General features: G+C 52.5%; 2 protein-coding genes across 2 annotated transcripts in view; one reads left to right on the top strand and one right to left on the bottom strand.

Moving 5' to 3' along the window:
- Positions 1-157: 157 nt before the first annotated feature.
- Positions 158-1,807, top strand: CCDC96 (coiled-coil domain containing 96). Its single transcript, XM_052641668.1, has one exon. The coding sequence runs from the start codon at positions 158-160 to the stop codon at positions 1,805-1,807; it is 1,650 nt and encodes a 549-aa protein (XP_052497628.1).
- A 4,906-nt stretch (positions 1,808-6,713) lies between these two features.
- TBC1D14 (TBC1 domain family member 14) overlaps positions 6,714-18,189 on the bottom strand; it is a 115,257-nt gene continuing 103,781 nt past the window's right edge. Inside the window, exons 13-14 of the mRNA XM_052641665.1 lie at positions 15,740-15,998; positions 6,714-9,147 (exon numbers count right to left, since the gene is read on the bottom strand). Of these exons, the coding sequence (XP_052497625.1) occupies positions 9,082-9,147; positions 15,740-15,998 (325 nt within the window). The 3' untranslated portion in view covers positions 6,714-9,081. The remainder of the gene's footprint in view (positions 9,148-15,739; positions 15,999-18,189) is intronic.

Genomic DNA, 18,189 nt, shown 5'->3' with positions numbered 1-18,189 from the left:
TCCGGCGGGGAAGGCGGGGAGGAGAAAGGACGGGGCGTGGGACAGAGGTCCAGCCAATCGCCGGGCCCCTCCACGCGCGCCCCTGGTTGCCCCTGGAAACCAAACATCCAGCAGCTCCCCGCTGGAGGGTCTGCGGCGCTGACCCGGAGGGAGGGAGATGGACGACCACACTGGGGACCCAGAGACGGAAGATGGAGAGGTGGAGAGCCTGGCCTCGCGGCTGTCCGGGGTCAAGGCCAGCTCCGTCCCCCAGTCCCCGGTGGAACCCGCGGAGCCGGAGCCGGTGACGAAGACCGTAGAGGCTTCGGAGGAAGGCGCCGCCGCGCCGAAGCCGGCCAAATCCCAGGAAGGGCTGGCGGTCACCGAAGCTGCTGGCGAGGAGGGGCCCGGAGAGCTTGAGAGCCCAGCCGGGGCCCAGGAGGAAGCCGCGCCAGGGGAGCCACGGGAGGCCGGGCCTGGGGAGCCAGCCGAGCCGGAGCCCGAGGAACCCGAGGGGGCGGGAGTGGAGGAGGAGGGCGAAGAGGCGGCGGCGGCGGCGGCGGCGGCGCCCGGGAGGAAGGAAGTCCCGTCGCAGATCTCCCTGCAGCAGACCGCGGCCGGTAAGGAAGAGGCCGCGGCAGCCCGGGGCGCTGAGCGGGAGGGCCAGGTAGAGGAGGAGGAAGAGAGCGAGGCGAGCGAGGAGGGGCTGGAGGCTCGGGTCCCCCAGAAAGACGAGGACAAGCTGAGAAACCTGGGCGAGGGGCTTGGGCTCGAGCCTTGCGACTGGAGCGAGGAGGTGCAGAAGCAGCGGGAGCAGCAGCTGCGCGCCGAGCTTCTGGAGCAGTACCGCGCCCTGGTGGCGGAGCGCGGCCGCCACCAACGCTACAACATCTACCTGCAGCACAAGATCTTCGAGGCGCTGCGCAAGAAGAAGGGTGTGGAGGCCGCCGCCGAGGCGCCTGGAGGCGACAGGGGCGCGGAGCCCGAGGCCCCCGAGAAAGAGCAGGCCTACCTCCGCCATCTGGCCGTCCTGGAGGACCTGCGGAAGCAGGAGGCCGACGACCTGCGCTGGTATCACCACGAGCTGGACCAGCTGAAGCTGCAGTGCCAAGAGAAGGTCTCCCGGGTGGACAAGGAGTGGCGGCGCTTCCAGGCGCTCAAGAAGCAGGTGGTGATGCAGGCCATGGGCAGCTGCCGGATGAGGGGCGGCCGCCAGGTCGCTCTGCGAGAGGTGGAGCAGATCCAGGCGCTGGAGGATAAGAAGGAGAAGGAGATGAGCGCAGTGAGGCTAGAGAACGTGCAGCTGAAGCAGAGCCTGGTGCATTTTGAAACCAGGATGAGGACCCAGGAGGACCTGACCGAGGGCCTGCTCCTGATAGACTTTGAACAGCTCAAGATCGAGAACCAGACCTTCAACGAGAAGGTCGAGGAGCGGAATGAGGAGCTCCTGAAACTGCGCGGCAAGGTGACCAACAACGTGCAGATAATAACTCACGTGAAGGAAAAGTTACACTTTGTGGACATAGAAAACACGTGTAAAAAGGCAGAGCTCATGGAGATTGAGGCTCAGGTGGCCCGGAAGAGGGACATCTTGACCAAGACTAAGCAAGCCCGAGATGGCCTGCGGCTTGACAACATCAGGCTGAATCAGAAGTGTGGGCTTCTGGGCAAGGAGTCCCTCCTCCGGGACATGGAAGAGAAGGTGGACAGGACGGAGGTGCTCAACCAGCGCCTGGCGAGCCTGAAGCACCACCACGCCGGGCTCGTTCTGTCCTGCAGAGGCGTGAAGCAGAAGATCAGGGAGGCCAAGGCCTTTCTGCCCTCCTGACTCAGCTGATGGGCGACTTCGGTCTCAGCAAACTCCACCCTTCACTCACTCCTCTTCTCCCTTTGTTGCCCTTAAAAGGCCCCTGATGATTGGGATGAAAGTGTGTTTTGTATTCTTAATTTTTCAGCTTTCAAATTAATGCTGAGCACAGAATTGAGTTAAATAGAGAGAAAATAGTAAAACAAGGACAGGGAAACAAACAGGGATGGCTTAATGTACTGACTTCTCATAAAAAGCTGTCACAGACCTTTTCTATCTGAGCAATTCTATAATGTCAGTGTCCTGACACTGAGGAGAACTGATCCTCCTCCATGTTCAAGAGGGTTCAACAAACAGGCAGGGTGCCCAGAAAATTCCTGTGCACTAAACCCATGAGTAAATCCTCTTTGAATGGATTGAACTGTGTGGTCCTGAATCGCTCGTTTCAGTTCAAACCTCACCAATTCCCTTAAAACTGTTTTGCATGTAAACAGCGCTAGCTTCTGGGGTAATCAACACCCAGGAAGAGGAGGGATGAGAAACGGAGAAGAGCCTTGTCCAATAAAAGGAGGCTCAGTCTGTCTAACTGTGAATGTCTGTTTCTGGCTCAAGGACAGTCTTCAATGCTGATGAAACGTTTTCTTGGACCCACTAAAGAAATGCATTGATCCGTACCCAAAGTGAAATTTTGTTTTCCAGTGAAGACAAAATGGTGACTGTACTGTGTCTTGCAGGTGCAAAACATACAGAGTGGTGTGACTGCTGTGTCCATAAGCCTTTCGTTTTCAGCAAGATATTTTCAGACCTTAGACCGTCACTAAGCACGTGATTTTTTTACTGTGTCAAATATTAAGATGTCTATCGTTCCTTGAGTTAATGTAAGAAACACCCGACAGGTCTATCCCCTTAACCTGAAGTCAGCGATGGCTGTTTTAAGGTTTCTTTGATGCTTTGGGAGTCAGGGGCTTTATTTCTTCTTAGTTTTAGCTTGAATTTTGAGATGTGCAGTTTTGGGATTAAAAGCATTCTTCCAGCCCTAAATTTAAGAAGTATCATAAGAAGGGTGATCTCTTCTTTGGTGCTAAATACCTTTAGAAAACCCCACTGTAGGCAGATGACTCGGTCGTGACACTATCACAATAACTTTCGTCTTTTGATGACATTTTGTTTTTTAAAGTGCTTTCCCTTTAAGGCAAGTGAAGACTGATTAGAATTCCCTAACTTCCACAGCATGAATACTCTTTTATAATATCGTAATCAAAGCACACAAATGTTAACAGTGAGGAGAGTAAGAAGCTTTGCCTTCCTGCTTCCCTTCTGTTTTTCCTCTACAATTTTTGTCTTCTCTCCATCCTATTCATCAAGACCAAAGTCAAATAGTGATTCCCTGGCAGACAGAACTTGGTTTTTCCTGTGCCTCAAACTGGGAACAGCAGTGGCTCACTCTTTTGTGGCTGGGGAGGTTCAAATTGGCAACAGGCTCGGTGCCTACAGCTTTTATTATGAGTCTCCTGCCTTTGGTTCACTAGAGAGAGAACAGGTATTTTCAGCTGACTTTGAACCACTGGCAATTACCCAGGTGGATTTCCTCATCAGCCTTCAACCTGGTGACCAGTAGGTCTCTGGGCGGGGGGGTGGTGTGTGTGTGTGTGTGTCTGGGTCTGTGTCTGTATTCAGTTGTGTTTAAGCTGCAAAGTTACCGATGTCCTCTCAAATTATGTTACCTGTGCTGAAGATGTTCCAGTTGACTAGAAGGTAATCATCTTCTGTTAATTATTTTATAACAAAGTTCTAATAACTCACAAGCTGTTGCAGACAGACCCACGTCCGAGGAAGAACGCCAGGGACCCAAAAATCATCATCCCCCTCCCTCAGCGCCTGACAGCTGTGTGCAGGCACAGCCCCACCCCAGCCTGTGACCCACCCACCCCTCTGTGACTGTACCCCGAGGAGACAAAGACCCTGGAAGGCAGACAGTGGGTTTATCATCCTCCCTGGTGACCAGCACACTGTGCAGTAGAGTCGGGGTTCAATAAATTTGTTGGGTTAATAACATCCATGTTAGTCTCATTTGCTGAATATATTCATTACTTGAATTCCTGTTACGTGTCAGACAAGTCCCATGCCGGATTAAAAAATGATTACAGGTAGTAACGAGGATGTCTCAATGAAGTAGAGCCAATGAGGACACGGACAGGGAGGCAGGCTCGTAGCTTTGGAAGGAGGACCCCAGAGCCCCACAGCTCCTCCCGCTTCCTCGAGGGGACAGTTACAGAGCAGTGCCCCAGTCCGGACTAGAAACCCCTAAAACTAAGATGATTCTTATGAACACTAAAAGGCTATAAAGATTTTTTTTTTTCTTCTGTCAAAAAGTAAAGGGCCTGAAAAATGGAGGCACAAGAAAATCTAAGTGAGATGTCCATAAAAGTAGCCTCTTGGTTTTCTGCTTTCAACATTTTATCCTAATTTAGAAGATAAAACGCACAACCATTTGCTAATCTTTGGGTAGATGGCCAAGGCCTTTCCTTAAGGGTAGAATCTTTGATTCTCGAATTGTCTATGGCATCTTAAATTTCTTGCAAAATAACCACAGTGCAGACTCCATTATCCTCCTCTTTCAAATCCTGGCCACACCACTTCCTCCATCAGGCAGGTGGCTCGGCCTCTGTGTGCCTCGGTTTCCTCAGTACTGACTTCGGAGTTGTCGTGAGGATGAAACATACTTTAGTAAAGACTTAGTGTAGTGCCTGGCACACAGTCCGCATGCAGCAGATTCTAAGTATTCTCCAGCTGTCTCGCCCACATCCCACTCAATAGCATCTGAGATTTGCCTTTGAGACTTTTCAAAGCTTTTAGTGTTCTCAGAAGAAACAGTTTCTTTCCACAACACTCGTTTAACATACCATTTAATTGAATTATGTAAATACAATAACTACTACCATTGGCATAAAAAAACTTGAGAATGATAATCAGTGACTTAGGCTCAACTCATGGAAGTAGCTGTGTACGTGCCAGACAGCAGCCTACCAGGCAAGGGAGATTTAGGGTGAACTAGCCTTTTTCTTTTAAAGTGATCTGAGCTGGATGTGGCCGCTGTTACAGAGGGTTTTTTGTTTGTTGTCGGTATCGGTGGCAGGAGGGACGCAGGCACTACCTGGATAAAGCCCAAGGCATCTGAAAAGGAAACGCTTCTTCACCACTAAATGAAAACCATTTTGGGTGACAACAAGTGAAATTTTCTAGTTCCTCAGTGGAGATACATGCTCTTCTCTTTGTGCAAGTTTATCTGCAGTCACTATTTGGATTTTTACCACTAGTCAGGCGTGCAAGCTTGCTCAGTCGCTTCAGTCGTCTCCGACTCTTTGTGACCCCATGGACTGTAGCCTGCCAGGCTCCTCTGTCCACGGGATTCTCCAGGCAAGAAGACTGGAGTGGGTTGCCACTTCCTTCTCCAAAAGATCTTCCTGACCCAGGGATCGAATCTGTGCCTCCTGCATTTCCAGCAGATTCTTTACTCGCTGAGCCACCTGGGAAGTGTGTCTTCTATAAAGAGAGTTCATCCACCCCCAATTCGTAGTTTGTTTTAAACTTTGAGATGGTCTTAGGGTGATGAAGCATGCAGAGGCTATGGATGAAAGGGACCCCAGGAGACTACTTCCACGGTGTCCCGTCTGAGGACCTGGCTCTAAAGCTTCCCTCTGCTGGCCATACCCCTCCTCTGGTCCTCCTGGTGACCCGAAGCTCACCGCAAGGCCCAGCTGGGGGGGCGCCCGCCTCCCTGCCCTGCTGGCACAGCACCTCCTTCCCTCTCTTGCCTTCTTGGCAGGCTGCACACTTCGGGGAGTGGTTGTCTTTGAACTGTCAGCCCCCTAGTTTCTCTTAGGAAAACACTCCCCAACTTCCACCTTTGCCACGGCTTGGGAGTTGGTAGGGGGTCACCCCTCAGGGCCAGCCGTCGGGCACGGCTCTGCCTCCTCAGAGCTGAGGTCAGGAGCCCCAGAGCAACATGTTCTCTGGGGAGCCGTCTTTCTGACCAAGGGCTGGGGTCTGAGTCCCCACTCTGCCACCACATGGCCAGAGGGGCCCACGCAGATCGCTTCTGAGCCATGCCTCCAACGATGGTGTGACAGAGCTGCTGCGGAGGTAAATGAGGTCATCCTGGCGACTGAGCCCCAGGCCTGGCATGGGTGGAGCAGTGAGCGAAGCCCCAGCCTCAGCCTGCAGGGGGTGGAGACCACAGGGCAGTGCCTGGGGCAGGTCACCCCGTGCACAGGGAAGGCGCTGTTTCTGAGCCGTGCAGGGCCCAGAAGCCAGGCACCGGAGACCGGAAGGACCAGCATGCACACCGGCAACGTGAGAGTCCATCGCCCTACCGGCTCCGGGACCTGGAGGACCGCTTCTCGCTCACCGCCACCGCAGCGAGGCAGCACTGCTGGTCTCCGCCCCCTAGACGGGGAGAGACCACGGGTAGCCGCGGACACCCAGCAGGTTCTGGGTCAGGGGAAGAGCCGGGCAACTGGCCCGGAGAGCCTGATGCCCTGCTGGGATGGGGGCAGGCGCGGGTGGTAGGGGTGTGAGCAGGTGAGCGGGGCAGGTGCGTGGGCCGGGGGACCAGGGGCTAAAGCTGTAGGTGGTCAGGCTCGGGGGGCAGCAAGCCTGGGGCTCCCCTCGGCCTCGAAGGGGGAAAGCGCTAACCTTCCGATCCCCTGACCAAATCACCGTAACTGAACCACCTCTTTTATTTAACTGAGACTAGTAAGTGCATTTAAAAATATTCAAATAGCACGATGCTCAAAGTCAAATTTTACCATACTTTGGGGTGAGAACTCTAACTTGAAACCAAACGGCAGTGAACGTAAGCAACAATTTTACATGACTTTTTATTTAATAAAACCACATATTTACAATTCAAAAAGCCCTAGTTTGATACACTTTACTGAATAAAATTAAAGGTTAACTGTACAAGCAATTAAAACATGGTATGTAGCAAGTGTTACCAGTTTTCTATCAGCAAACTATTTAAAATAGTCAAAAACGGAGTAGTTAAAAAGTACCCTTTAAAGTGAATGTCGTTCCAGATGGGATTTCAGTGACTGGTGGGGACACGGCAACCGGCTCTGAGGTGCCAGCCGCAGACGCCCCAACCCTGACACCTCACTTTCTGAAAATCAGTGGCACCAGAAGTGGAGAGGGCCGACTTCCCAAGGGGGGTGCGCTTCCAATTCTGTTTCCGGTTTTCCGAAACCAGAATGGCGAGCAGACAAGCGCAGCCCTTTGCGGTCCAGCAGCCCTCTGCCCTCTGCGGCAAGTGGCTGAGCGACCCTAGACTGGGACCTTGAACTTCCCAGACTCCGAGGTGGACACATCTAGCCAGCAGAGAGCTCGTGTGGTCCCTGAACAGGTCATGAAAACTTCCTCTGAACTACAGATCGGGAAGTGTTGCAGAATGGCCTGGAATCCTGCTTAAAAACTCAATGCATATACGGTGCTATCTGAAGAGACACGTCGATCCATCTGACAGCCACGTCGAGGGCTGGGGGCGCTGACGGCACATCGAGGCGCACAAACGCATTCTCAGGAACTGCCCGCGGCCCCGGGCGCGTCGCTTTCTGTCACCACTTCGGGAACGTCTTTATGTACAGTAAGAAAATATATACATCTTTCACGAACAGAAAGCCTACAGTCATGGGACGAGACCAGGTACCTCCGCGAGGAAGGGCGTGACGGGGCCAGCAGCCCGCTTTCGGCCCGGTTACACTCAGCCTCTGGCAGAGTCCGGGAACGGCTGCCCTGGCGCTCGGTGGAGATGGAAGACCACCTCCAAGGGGTCAGGAGGGTCGGCGCTTCAAGGCTGAGGCAGAAAGTGGTGGGGGATGCCCTGCAAGCTCCCCGGGGAGTTCAGCAGGAACAGGAGGTGGGAAAGGACACGTGGGACAGCCGGGGTGGAGGGCGTGAGGACGGCCAGCGGCTCAGCAGCTTGCTTTGCACCTGAAGTGTCATCGGCGGGCACGGCAGGTGGAGAAAAACCTATAAAACTAACTCCGTGGTTAGGCTCCACCCCGAGGGCGGACGTATGGCTGAGAAGGGCGGCTGGGCGGCAAGCACCCATGGGCCTGGCCTCCCGAGCGCCCCAGAGACCGGCGCGTGCGCACATGGGAGCCGTGTCCGTGCGGAGGGGCCTGTCCTTTGGACTTCTTCATGCCGACGGTCTTCACGTCTCTGAATTCAGATAAGCAAAGCTCTTAACGCAAAGTTCGCCAAATGAGTCAAGGAAAAGCTGGGACAAAAAGGTGGTGAATGAAGTTGGGGTGGGACACTGAGAATTCCTGACAAGCTAACTGGGCCGCTGGACACGTGCTGCTCACGCCCCGGTGCCCACAGCCATCCTGTGAGTGGACTGCGTGAGGCGGGGTCACCACCCCAGGGACGGCGCCTGCCCTGCAGGGACAGGAGGAGCACCCGCCCCACGCGGGCTGGCCCGGCCTCCCAGAACTGGTGGGCGGCCAGGGGTAGGGCGTCTTGCCCCCCGCGCCTGGCTCAGAGAGGCAGGCTCTGCTCTAACGCCCGTCTCTACTACTGCAGGGTCTGGGTGAGCCACCACTGCTGGACAAACGGGGGTGCGGTCTCTGGGACAGCGGGGCACCCCCCGGAACCTGAGCGTGCGCTGTCAGCCCCGGTGCTGGAATTTTGTCAAGGCAACGTGGTAAAAGGTCAGCCTGAAGGTCAGATCGCGTGTGTTTGGGGAGCCCACGCACCAGCGGCTGTCCTCTGAGAGCCCATCTTCCCGTCCTACTGTCTTTGGTAGGCAGGCTTCAAAAACATGACCTGCGCTCTGGAAGGATTACCTCGGCAACTAAAATCAGCAGTCCCTTTTGGACTAAAATATGTAGATGTGAGCCAATGCCATCTCTGAGGTCTCCCAAATAACATTTCTCATGCACCTTGGCTAACGAAAAATTGTAATGTACTTTCCGGTAGTTGACATAAAAGCATTACAATTTAATTAACTTTTGCTGAAATGAGGGGAGGGAATTGGCCGCTGCCCTATTTTTAAACCATGCAGAATACGCAGTGGTTGGCCATGGTCCTCATTCCACTGAGCTTAAGGCTTAGCCTTGGTTTAATTCTTTAAAAGTGTTTTTTCGTTTGTTGTGTTGTGTTTAAGGCCAACTCCAGCATTAGGGATCAAACGTGGAAACAGCCCCTGTCCTCCGGAGCTGCCAGGGCATCCGCCTGAAGCTACACAGGTGCCACGTGGAGCCTGCTTCCCAGCTGATGGCGAGTCCACTGCCTCGTCAGTGCCGCAGAGACGGGCTTCCTCTCTCCATTTCCCTGCTGTCCTTCTGCAAGGCGGTCAGCACCTGGGAATCACAGGGAGACACCAGTGGGCAACTGGCAACACACGGACACAGGTCCTCATGGCCTCCCCAGCGGCCGCTCCTCCCGTCCACCTTCCACATTCCTGCAGACTCATCTTTCTACCATGGAATCCAGGTCATGCCCTCTCTGGGCTAGGACGTTAGCCCAGGGACTTCCCTCTGGGCACTAGCCGCCGATGTCAAGGCCAGGCTACTGGGCTCTGCCCCTTCCAGTCTGGCTGCAGCTGCCCGCGCTCCCCACCAGCGGAGCCAGGCCCCCCGCTCCGGAAGGCTCACGTGCCCTCACGCCTTCCCATGCTGCTGCCCCCTCTGCCTCGTCCCTCTCTCCTCACCAGGGAATGACCAATCCTTCTAAGGCCCAGGAGACACCAGCTCCCGGCCAGGCCTCCCCGCGCGTCCCTAGGGCAATTTAGCTCCCTCCTCGCTGCTCTGAGCTCTAAGTTAACACCTTTATTTTTAAAAGCATGACATTCCACTGTGATTGCTTAACAACAGCAGGGACAGGACGGGTCCATTTGCTGCAGCCATGCAGAACACCGCCAGGCACCTCCCACAGAGGAACCATGTAACCACACAACGTGGAAGGCAGGGAGCGGCAGACACTCACATGAGCGACCCGCTAAAAGCCACACGGATCCACACTTACATCGGTCTTACTTCGGAACCAAGGGGATCTCCAGAGCACCAGTTCCTGAAACTCCTTGGGCCCAGCACTGGACCACTTTAGGTGAAGTACAAGTTACAGGGGGTAAAGCAGAAACCCTGCATGAGAGTTTCAAACGCATGGCACAGAAGGGCTGCTGGCATCTGGAAGCCCCCTTCTCCTCCTCTGAGCAAAGCGGCCAGCCAAACACAACCACGGAACTGTTTGCTAAAGCACAGCAGGACCTTACTCTTAAGCACCATATTTAAGAGAAACGGGCACAAACCACAGTTCCCGTGGGACCTGGAACTAAACAAACTCAGTGGCGAGGCCCACCGTCAGGCTAACTCCTATTACCGCCCCACTGTTAGAGGGCGTCCTACTCTCTAATAACCCTTGACCTGGTCTTAACCGGCAATTTTCACCTAAAATGTACGAGGCGTAATGACAGATCTGGACTCGGCCCGTCTGTCTGTGCGTGTCCCTGCGGGTGCGTGGACAGGGGCGGGGGAGGACCAGGGAAACACAAGGGGAGGCCGGCGGACCGCAGCTGTGCGCGATGGGAAGCCAAGGCAGCGCTGGCTCTGAGGGATGGGCACGCGCACCAGAGGCACGGGCACGCGCACCAGGAAGGCCCCTGGCTCTCTGCAGCCACTTCAGAGCATCAGTGCAAGGGGCGGAGTCCCAGGAGACTCCAGGGCACCTACGCAGTCCAGCGGGGACCCCACTCAGAGGCCCTGCCCAGCCCAGCGCTCTGCAGTCGCCATCCTCAAACCCTTGACACTTAATTCTGAACACGAGGCCCCACACCTTCATCGTGTGTTGTCCATTTATTTCTTAACCAGAGAAAGGCTCTTCTTCCCTCTCACCAGATCCCTGATAATTATATAGCCGGTCCTGCTCACACAGGAGCTGAGGTTTCTGTTTTTTTCTTTTTTTTTTAACAGCTTACTGAGACATTACTCACATACCATACATAAAATTCACCCACTTCGTGTGTTCAATCTGGTGGCTTTTAATACAGTCATGGATAACGTGCAGCCCTCAGCACAGCCAATCTTGGGGCATTTTCATCGGGGCACGAGTAGCCCCTGCCCTCCAGCTGCCACAGCCCTGTCCCGCTCGCCACGTCCCATCTCTACAGCTTCCTTTCTGAAACTGCACGGGAATGGGGCCACGCAGTGTGTGGTCTGCAGTCTGGCTTTCTGTTCTGAAGGTGCACCCACACAGTCGCAGGAGTCAGTACTTCACTCCTTTTTATAAACTGAATGGATTTACTTCGGAACTGTAACGCACAGCACACTAAGCAGAGAGCAGCGCCCCTGCCCCCCGGCTGGTAAAACCAGGGGAGCGTTTCATGGTGTTACCCAAGGGCCTGCCACAGCACCGGTGCTCTTTCCCTAAAGACGCGACAGGAAGGAAGGCCACCAGCCAGAGAGCATCACAGCAGGTGAGAGAGGTCCAGCTCGGGGGCAGACCAAAGGGCCCAGGGCAGAGGGGACCCCCTCTGGGTAATAAATGAATAGGCATTGGATTGTGTACTCTAAAAGGGGTGAAGTTCATGATACTGTAAATTATTAAAGCTGTGAAACAAAAATAAATAGGCTGCTAACTAAGATCAGAGTTCAGTTCAGCTCAGTCGCTCAGTCGTGTCCGACTCTTTGCGACCCCATGAATCGCAGCACGCCAGGCCTCCCTGTCTATCACCAACTCCTGGAGTTACTCAGACTCATGTCCATCGAGTCAGTGATGCCATCCAGCCATCTCATCCTCTGTCGTCCCTTTCTCCTCCTGCCCCCAATCCCTCCCAGCATCAAGTCTTTTCCAATGAGTCAACTCTTCGCATGAGGTGGTCAAAGTACTGGAGTTTCAGCTTTAGCATCATTCCTTCCAAAGAAATCCCAGGGTTGATCTCCTTCAGAATGGACTGGTTGGTTCTCCCTGCAGTCCAAGGGACTCTCAAGAGTCTTCTCCAACACCACAGTTCAAAAGCATCCATTCTTCGGTGCTCAGCCTTCTTCACAGTCCAACTCTCACCTCCATACATGACCACAGGAAAAACCATAGCCTTGACTAGATGGACCTTAGTCGGCAAATTAATGTCTCTGCTTTTGAATATACTATCTAGGTTGGTCATAACTTTTCTTCCAAGGAATAAGCGTCATTTAATTTCATGGCTGCAATCACCATCTGCAGTGATTTTGGAGCCCAAAAAAATAAAGTCTGACACTGTTTCTACTGTTTCCCCATCTATCTCCCATGAAGTGATGGGACCAGATGCCATGATCTTCGTTTACTGAATGTTGAGCTTTAAGCCAACTTTTTCATTCTCCTCTTTTACTTTCATCAAGAGGCTTTTTAGCTCCTCTTCACTTTCTGCCATAAGGGTGGTGCCATCTGCATATCTGAGGTTATTGATATTTCTCCCGGCAATCTTGATTACAGCTTGTGTTTCTTCCAGCCCAGCGTTTCTCATGATGGACTCTGCATAGAAGTTAAATAAGCAGAGTGACAATATACAGCCTTGACGCACTCCTTTTCCTGTTTGGAACCAGTCTGTTGTTCCATGTCCAGTTCTAACTGTTGCTTCCTGACCTGCATACAGATTTCTCAAGAGGCAGGTCAGGAGGTCTGGTATTCCCATCTCTTTCAGAATTTTCCACAGTTTATTGTGATCCACACAGTCAAAGGCTTTGGCATAGTCAAGAAAGCAGAAATAGATATTTTTCTGGAGCTCTCTTGCTTTTTCCATGATCCAGTGGATGTTGGCAATTTGATCTCTGGTTCCTCTGCCTTTTCTAAAACCAGCTTGAACATCAGGAACTTCACGGTTCACGTATTGCTGAAGCCTGGCTTGGAGAATTTTGAGCATGACTTTACTAGCGTGTGAGATGAGTGCAATTGTGCAGTAGTTTGAGCATTCTTTGGCATTGCCTTTCTTTGGAATTGGAATGAAAACTGACTTTTTCCAGTCCTGTGGCCACTGCTGAGTTTTCCAAATGTGCTGGCATATTGAGTGCAGCACTTTCACAGCATCATCTTTCAGGATTTGAAATAGCTCAACTGGAATTCCATCACCTCCACTAGCTTTGTTCGTAGTGATGCTTTCTAAGGTCCACTTGACTTCACATTCCAGGATGTCTGGCTCTAGATTAGTGATCACATCATCATGATTATCTGGGTCGTGAAGATCTTTTTTGTACAGTTCTTCTGTGTATTCTTGCCACCTCTTTTTAATATCTTTTGCTTCTGTTAGGTCCATACCATTTCTGTCCTTTATCGAGCCCATCTCTGCATGAAATGTTCCCTTGGTATCTCTAATTTTCTCTAAGAGATCTCTAGTCTTTCCCATTCTGTTGTTTTCCTCTATTTCTTTGCATTGATTGCTGAGGAAGGCTTTCTTATCTCTTCTTGTTATTCTTTAGAACTCTACATTCAGATACTTATATCTTTCCTTTTCTCCTTGGCTTTTCGCCTCTCTTCTTTTCACAGCTATTTGTAAGGCCTCCCCAGACAGCCATTTTGCTTTTTTGCATTTCTTTTCCATGGGGATTCTTGCCTTGAGAACCCCATGAACAGTATGAAAAGGCAAAATGATAGGATACTGAAAGAGGAACTCCCCAGGTCAGTAGGTGCCCAATATGCTACTGGAGATCAGTGGAGAAATACCTCCAAAAAGAATGAAGGGATGGAGCCAAAGCAAAAACAATACCCAGCTGTGGATGTGACTGGTGATAGAAGCAAGGTCCGATGCTATAAAGAGCAATATTGCATAGGAACCTGGAATGTCAGGTCCATGAATCAAGTAAAATTCGAAGTGGTCAAACAAGAGATGGCAAGAGTGAACGTCAACATTCTAGGAATCAGTGAACTAAAATGGACTGGAATGGGTGAATTCAACTCAGATGACCATTATATCTACTACTGCAGGCAGGAATCCCTCAGAAGAAATGGAGTAGCCATCATGGTCAACAAGAGAGTCCAAAATGCAGTACTTGGATGCAATCTCAAAAACGACAGAATGATCTTTGTTCGTCTCCAAGGCAAACCATTCAATATCACAGTTATCCAAGTCTATGCCCCAACCAGTAACGCTGAAGAAACTGAAGTTGAATGGTTTTATGAAGACCTACAAGACCTTTTAGAACTAACACCCAAAAGAGATGTCCTTTTCATTATAGGGGACTGGAATGCAAAAGTAGGAAGTCAAGAAACACCTGGAGTAACAGGCGAATTTGGCCTTGGAATGCGGAATGAAGCAGGGCAAAGACTAATAGAGTTTTGCCAAGAAAATGCACTGGTCATAGCAAACACCCTCTTCCAACAACACAAGAGAAGACTCTACACATGGACATCACCAGATGGTCAACACCAAAATCAGACTGATTATATTCTTTGCAGCCAAAGATGGAGAAGCTCTATATAGTCAACAAAAACAAGACCAGGAGCTGACTGTGGCTCAGATCATGAACTCCTTATTGCCAAATTCAGACTTACATTGAAGAAAGTAGGGAAAACCACTAGACCATTCAGGTATGACCTAAATCAAATCCCTTATCATTATACAGTGGAAGTGAGAAATAGATTTAAGGGCCTAGATCTGACAGATAGAGTGCCTGATGAACTACGGAATGAGGTTCGTGACATTGTTCAGGAGACAGGGATCAAGACCATCCCCATGGAAAAGCAACGCAAAAAACTAAGATCAGAGAGAGCCAGTCCAATCACCTGTGAAGTAATCTGGCCAAACATAAAGACTGGGAGCTTCCTCGAGCCTCCAAGTCTGTCAATTTACAGGAAAGAGAGTAGAAAGACCACGATGAACACCACCACAGGGACAGAAGCAGCAAAATCCAGAATGTGACACGTGCTACTGGATGTGACCTCGTTTCTTCAATATGTAAAGGGGAGGGAGAAGTGGAAAGGAGGGGTAACCCTGTACATTGTAAGAAGACGTGAAAGGCTGTTCATCCAATTACAGTGTGTAGGCCTTATCTAGATCTTGATTTAAGCCAACAACAAAGCTACTGCTGATGTCTGAAAACAGAAATCTGAAAGCTGACGGGATGCTTGACAGGCACATGGGGGTCGGTTATTCTCTCTTCTTCTATTTTGCATGTACTTTAAATCTTCCACTAATTAAAAAAACCGTGAATCAGGAACAAGCACCGTATGGCAAGGACAAGGCTCCCCAGGACGTGGTGCGCAGGCCAGCCGAGCGCGCACAGCTCCTGAGGCCAGGTGTCCTATTTCCCTTTCGTACGGCAAAGACGAAGAACCAGGCCTAGGAGCGAAGTCCAGAGGGGGACCGGGGAGCCCGGGAGCACGCACTCCCCTGCGGTCAGCTGGACGGCCCTGCGGGCAGCTGCGGGAGCTCCAGCAACCCGTCCGGGGAGCCCTCCCCTCCCCTCCCACCACTGAGGACACACGGCCCCTCTCTGCGCCTCCTCTGTCGGTGAGAGGGCGACAGGTCAGCCCCCTTGGCTCTCTGTCTCTGGGATTTAGAGAAAGGGGGGAGCTTGGTTTACAAAGTGCTGTCCACCAGGCGGGGGCCTGCGCTGCTACCGTTGTTCAGTCGCCCTGCTGTGCCTGACCCTTTGGGACCCCGTGGACTGAACCCGCCAGGCTCAGGCAAGAACACTGAAGCAGGCTGCCCTTTTCTTCTCTAGGGGATCCTCCCAACCCAGGGATTGTCTCCTGCATTATAGGCAGGTTCTTTACCACTGGAGCCACTTGGGAAGCCCCTATAGGAGGGGTGGGGAGAGTGTTCTTCTCCAGCTCCTTCGCTCAGAGGAAGTGACTGTCTAAGACCCTGTGTGGCAAAGCCAGGCCCCAAACCCAGGACACCTTCAAGAGGGCTGGTTCCTCACAAGGTGCTCTGCATAACCCGCTTCCTCAACCAGACGTGATAGGGAACAAAAGCCCACTTACCTGAGCCCACTTCTTGTTTCGACTTTGCATCTGAATGCTGGCGATGGAAGCAAAGAACTCCTCGGCGGGCAGGTCCTCTGGCAGCCGCGAGAGGAACTGGGCCACGTGAATGAAGTCCATCCTGGTCAGGACGTCCTGGAACAGCCTGAGGAGGCCCAGGGCCGTGCGGAACAGGAACTCCTCCCCGTCACGGCAGAACACGTCCCAGACCCGGCAGGCCAGGTCGAGGGGCAGGGACTTGCTGTAGAGAGTGAAGATCCTGGGGGGGAGAGGGGGCGTCAGGTCCTGGAGGTTCCACAATGGAGCCCTGGCTCAGGGCCAATCCTCTCCGGCACTCCTGAGTTTAGGCCCTTTCACACTTCATGTCCTCGGCGGGGAGGGGGTGGTGGTGGAAGAGCTCTGGCCCGCATTCACACTGAAGGTCAATTTAAACATTTTCTAAAACAGTATGATCAGCTTTCACGAAGAATCTCAAACAACATACAGCTTCCGAATTAGACACCGCACTTCGGCATGCAACACGTTTATCACGAACCTACTACGTGCTTATTCTTACTCTGAGGCAGGCGCTAGAGGTTAAGTCAACAAGGCAGGTAGAGCTTCGTTTGGTGGGAAATAAAAACAGCAAATGGAAATGCGTCACTGAATCAACGCGCACGCACCTGGTGTCTGAGGAGTGCTGCACACGTTCCTCCCGGCAGGGGCCACAGAAGAACAGGGTACAGTTTTCCGAGTAAATCTGACAGTGGATCCCAGGAAACTGATCTCATATTTAAAACCATCAGGTGAAAACAGTGAGACACAGATATGCCTTCCCTTAAAAAACTGTTGACAATCTCAATTCAAACCACCAAACACACAGTCTTGGGTGACCAGAGCATGTCAACAGGTAGGTGAGTCCAGGCCGACTGTGTGGAGCCCAGTCCTCCTGCCGCCCCGAGGCCGAATCCGGGGCATCTCCTGACCCCACACCCAGACAGATGCAGCCACCTGCCTGGGCTCCCTCGACCCCAGGGCTCTGAGGATGCGCCATCCGCCCCCACCGTCCCCACAGATGCCGCCCCCAGGAGGGAGCCCCCCAGCCCCACCCTACATTGGGCCCAGCATCTGGCATCTCTGTGGCACACCTGTGTCCACAAGCCCCCAGGCCACTCCAGGATGCCACAGGCGTCAGGGAGCAGGTCTCGCTGCCTTCCCACCAGACAGTCCTCACTGCTCCTGGGAACTCACTTTTCCCCAGGCTGCAGTATTCCCTGAGTGCCCACGCTGCCTCCAAGAGACACGCAAGGGCCGTGAAGGCACCTGAACTCAGGTGCTGCGCTCAGGATGCGGGCCGCCTTGGTCAGGAGGTCCTGTCACCCAGCCTTTACAGCAGGACTCTCCCCTGCAGTGGGGTCTACACCACGCTGGCAAGTCTGCTCACAAGCTGCAAGGCTCTCTGCCTGCCGAGACCTCCAGGGTGTGAACCCCACCCTCGCCCCAAGAAGGGTGCTCTGCCCCAGAAACAGCCTTTCCTCCAGGACCTGGGGGAACGGGCACGCAGTGAAGGCAGTGCGGTCAACCCAGCGAGCTGGCAAAGACCCTGTGATGCTCATTACTTTGTCGACAAAGCTCCGTCTAGTCAGAGCTATGGTTTTTCCAGTAGTCATGTATGGACGTGAGAGCTGGACCACAAAGGCGGCTTGAGTGACAAAGAATCGATGCTTTTGAACTGCGGTGTTGGAGAAGACTCTCGAGAGTCCCATGGACTCCAAGTAGATCCAACTGGTCAATCCTAAAGGAAATCAAACCTGAATATTCATTGGAAGGACTGATGCTGAGGCTCCAATACTTTGGCCACCTGATGGGAAGAACTGACTCACTGGAAAAGACCCTGATGCTGGGAAAGACTGAAGGCAGGAGGAGAAGGGGATGACAGGATGAGATGGTTGCATGGCATCACCGACTCAAAGGACATGAGTTTGAGCAAGCTCCAGGAGTTGATGATGGACAGGGAAGTCTGGTGTGCTGCAGTCCATGGGGTCGCAAAGAGTCGGACACGACCGAACAATAAACGTTCAGGGCCATCCCTTGTCAGTGCTTTAAAAGTCAGAGATTCAAGAAAGGTCAGATTTCAAATCAGACGCTAGAAGCGGGACACAGAGGTCTGAGAAAAGTCACTGCAGCTCCTGCCACCAACAGTGAAAGAACTAGACCCTGAACACGTGCCCTAGACTCCAGAGTGGGCCCTGTGCCCTCAGGCAAAGGCGAGGGAAGGCCCCCGTACCTTTAAAGCCACAACAAACCTTCTGCCCGAGCTCCTTACTGTCTCAAAACACAGAAAACCACCTCATCACTTGGTCTAGAAAACACAGTTTGAGAGAGAGCCAAGAGATCTTTGAGTCCCAATCTGAACATTCTCAACTCTAGAGGACATTTTATTTTTAAAAAACGAAAAGCAAGTGACCTAA

The sequence above is a fragment of the Budorcas taxicolor genome, chromosome 6, assembly GCF_023091745.1.
Source record: "Budorcas taxicolor isolate Tak-1 chromosome 6, Takin1.1, whole genome shotgun sequence".
In the NCBI taxonomy this organism is placed as follows: domain Eukaryota; kingdom Metazoa; phylum Chordata; class Mammalia; order Artiodactyla; family Bovidae; genus Budorcas; species Budorcas taxicolor.
Note: the sequence above shows the minus strand (reverse complement) of the source record. Positions and strands in the feature narration are given on the sequence as shown.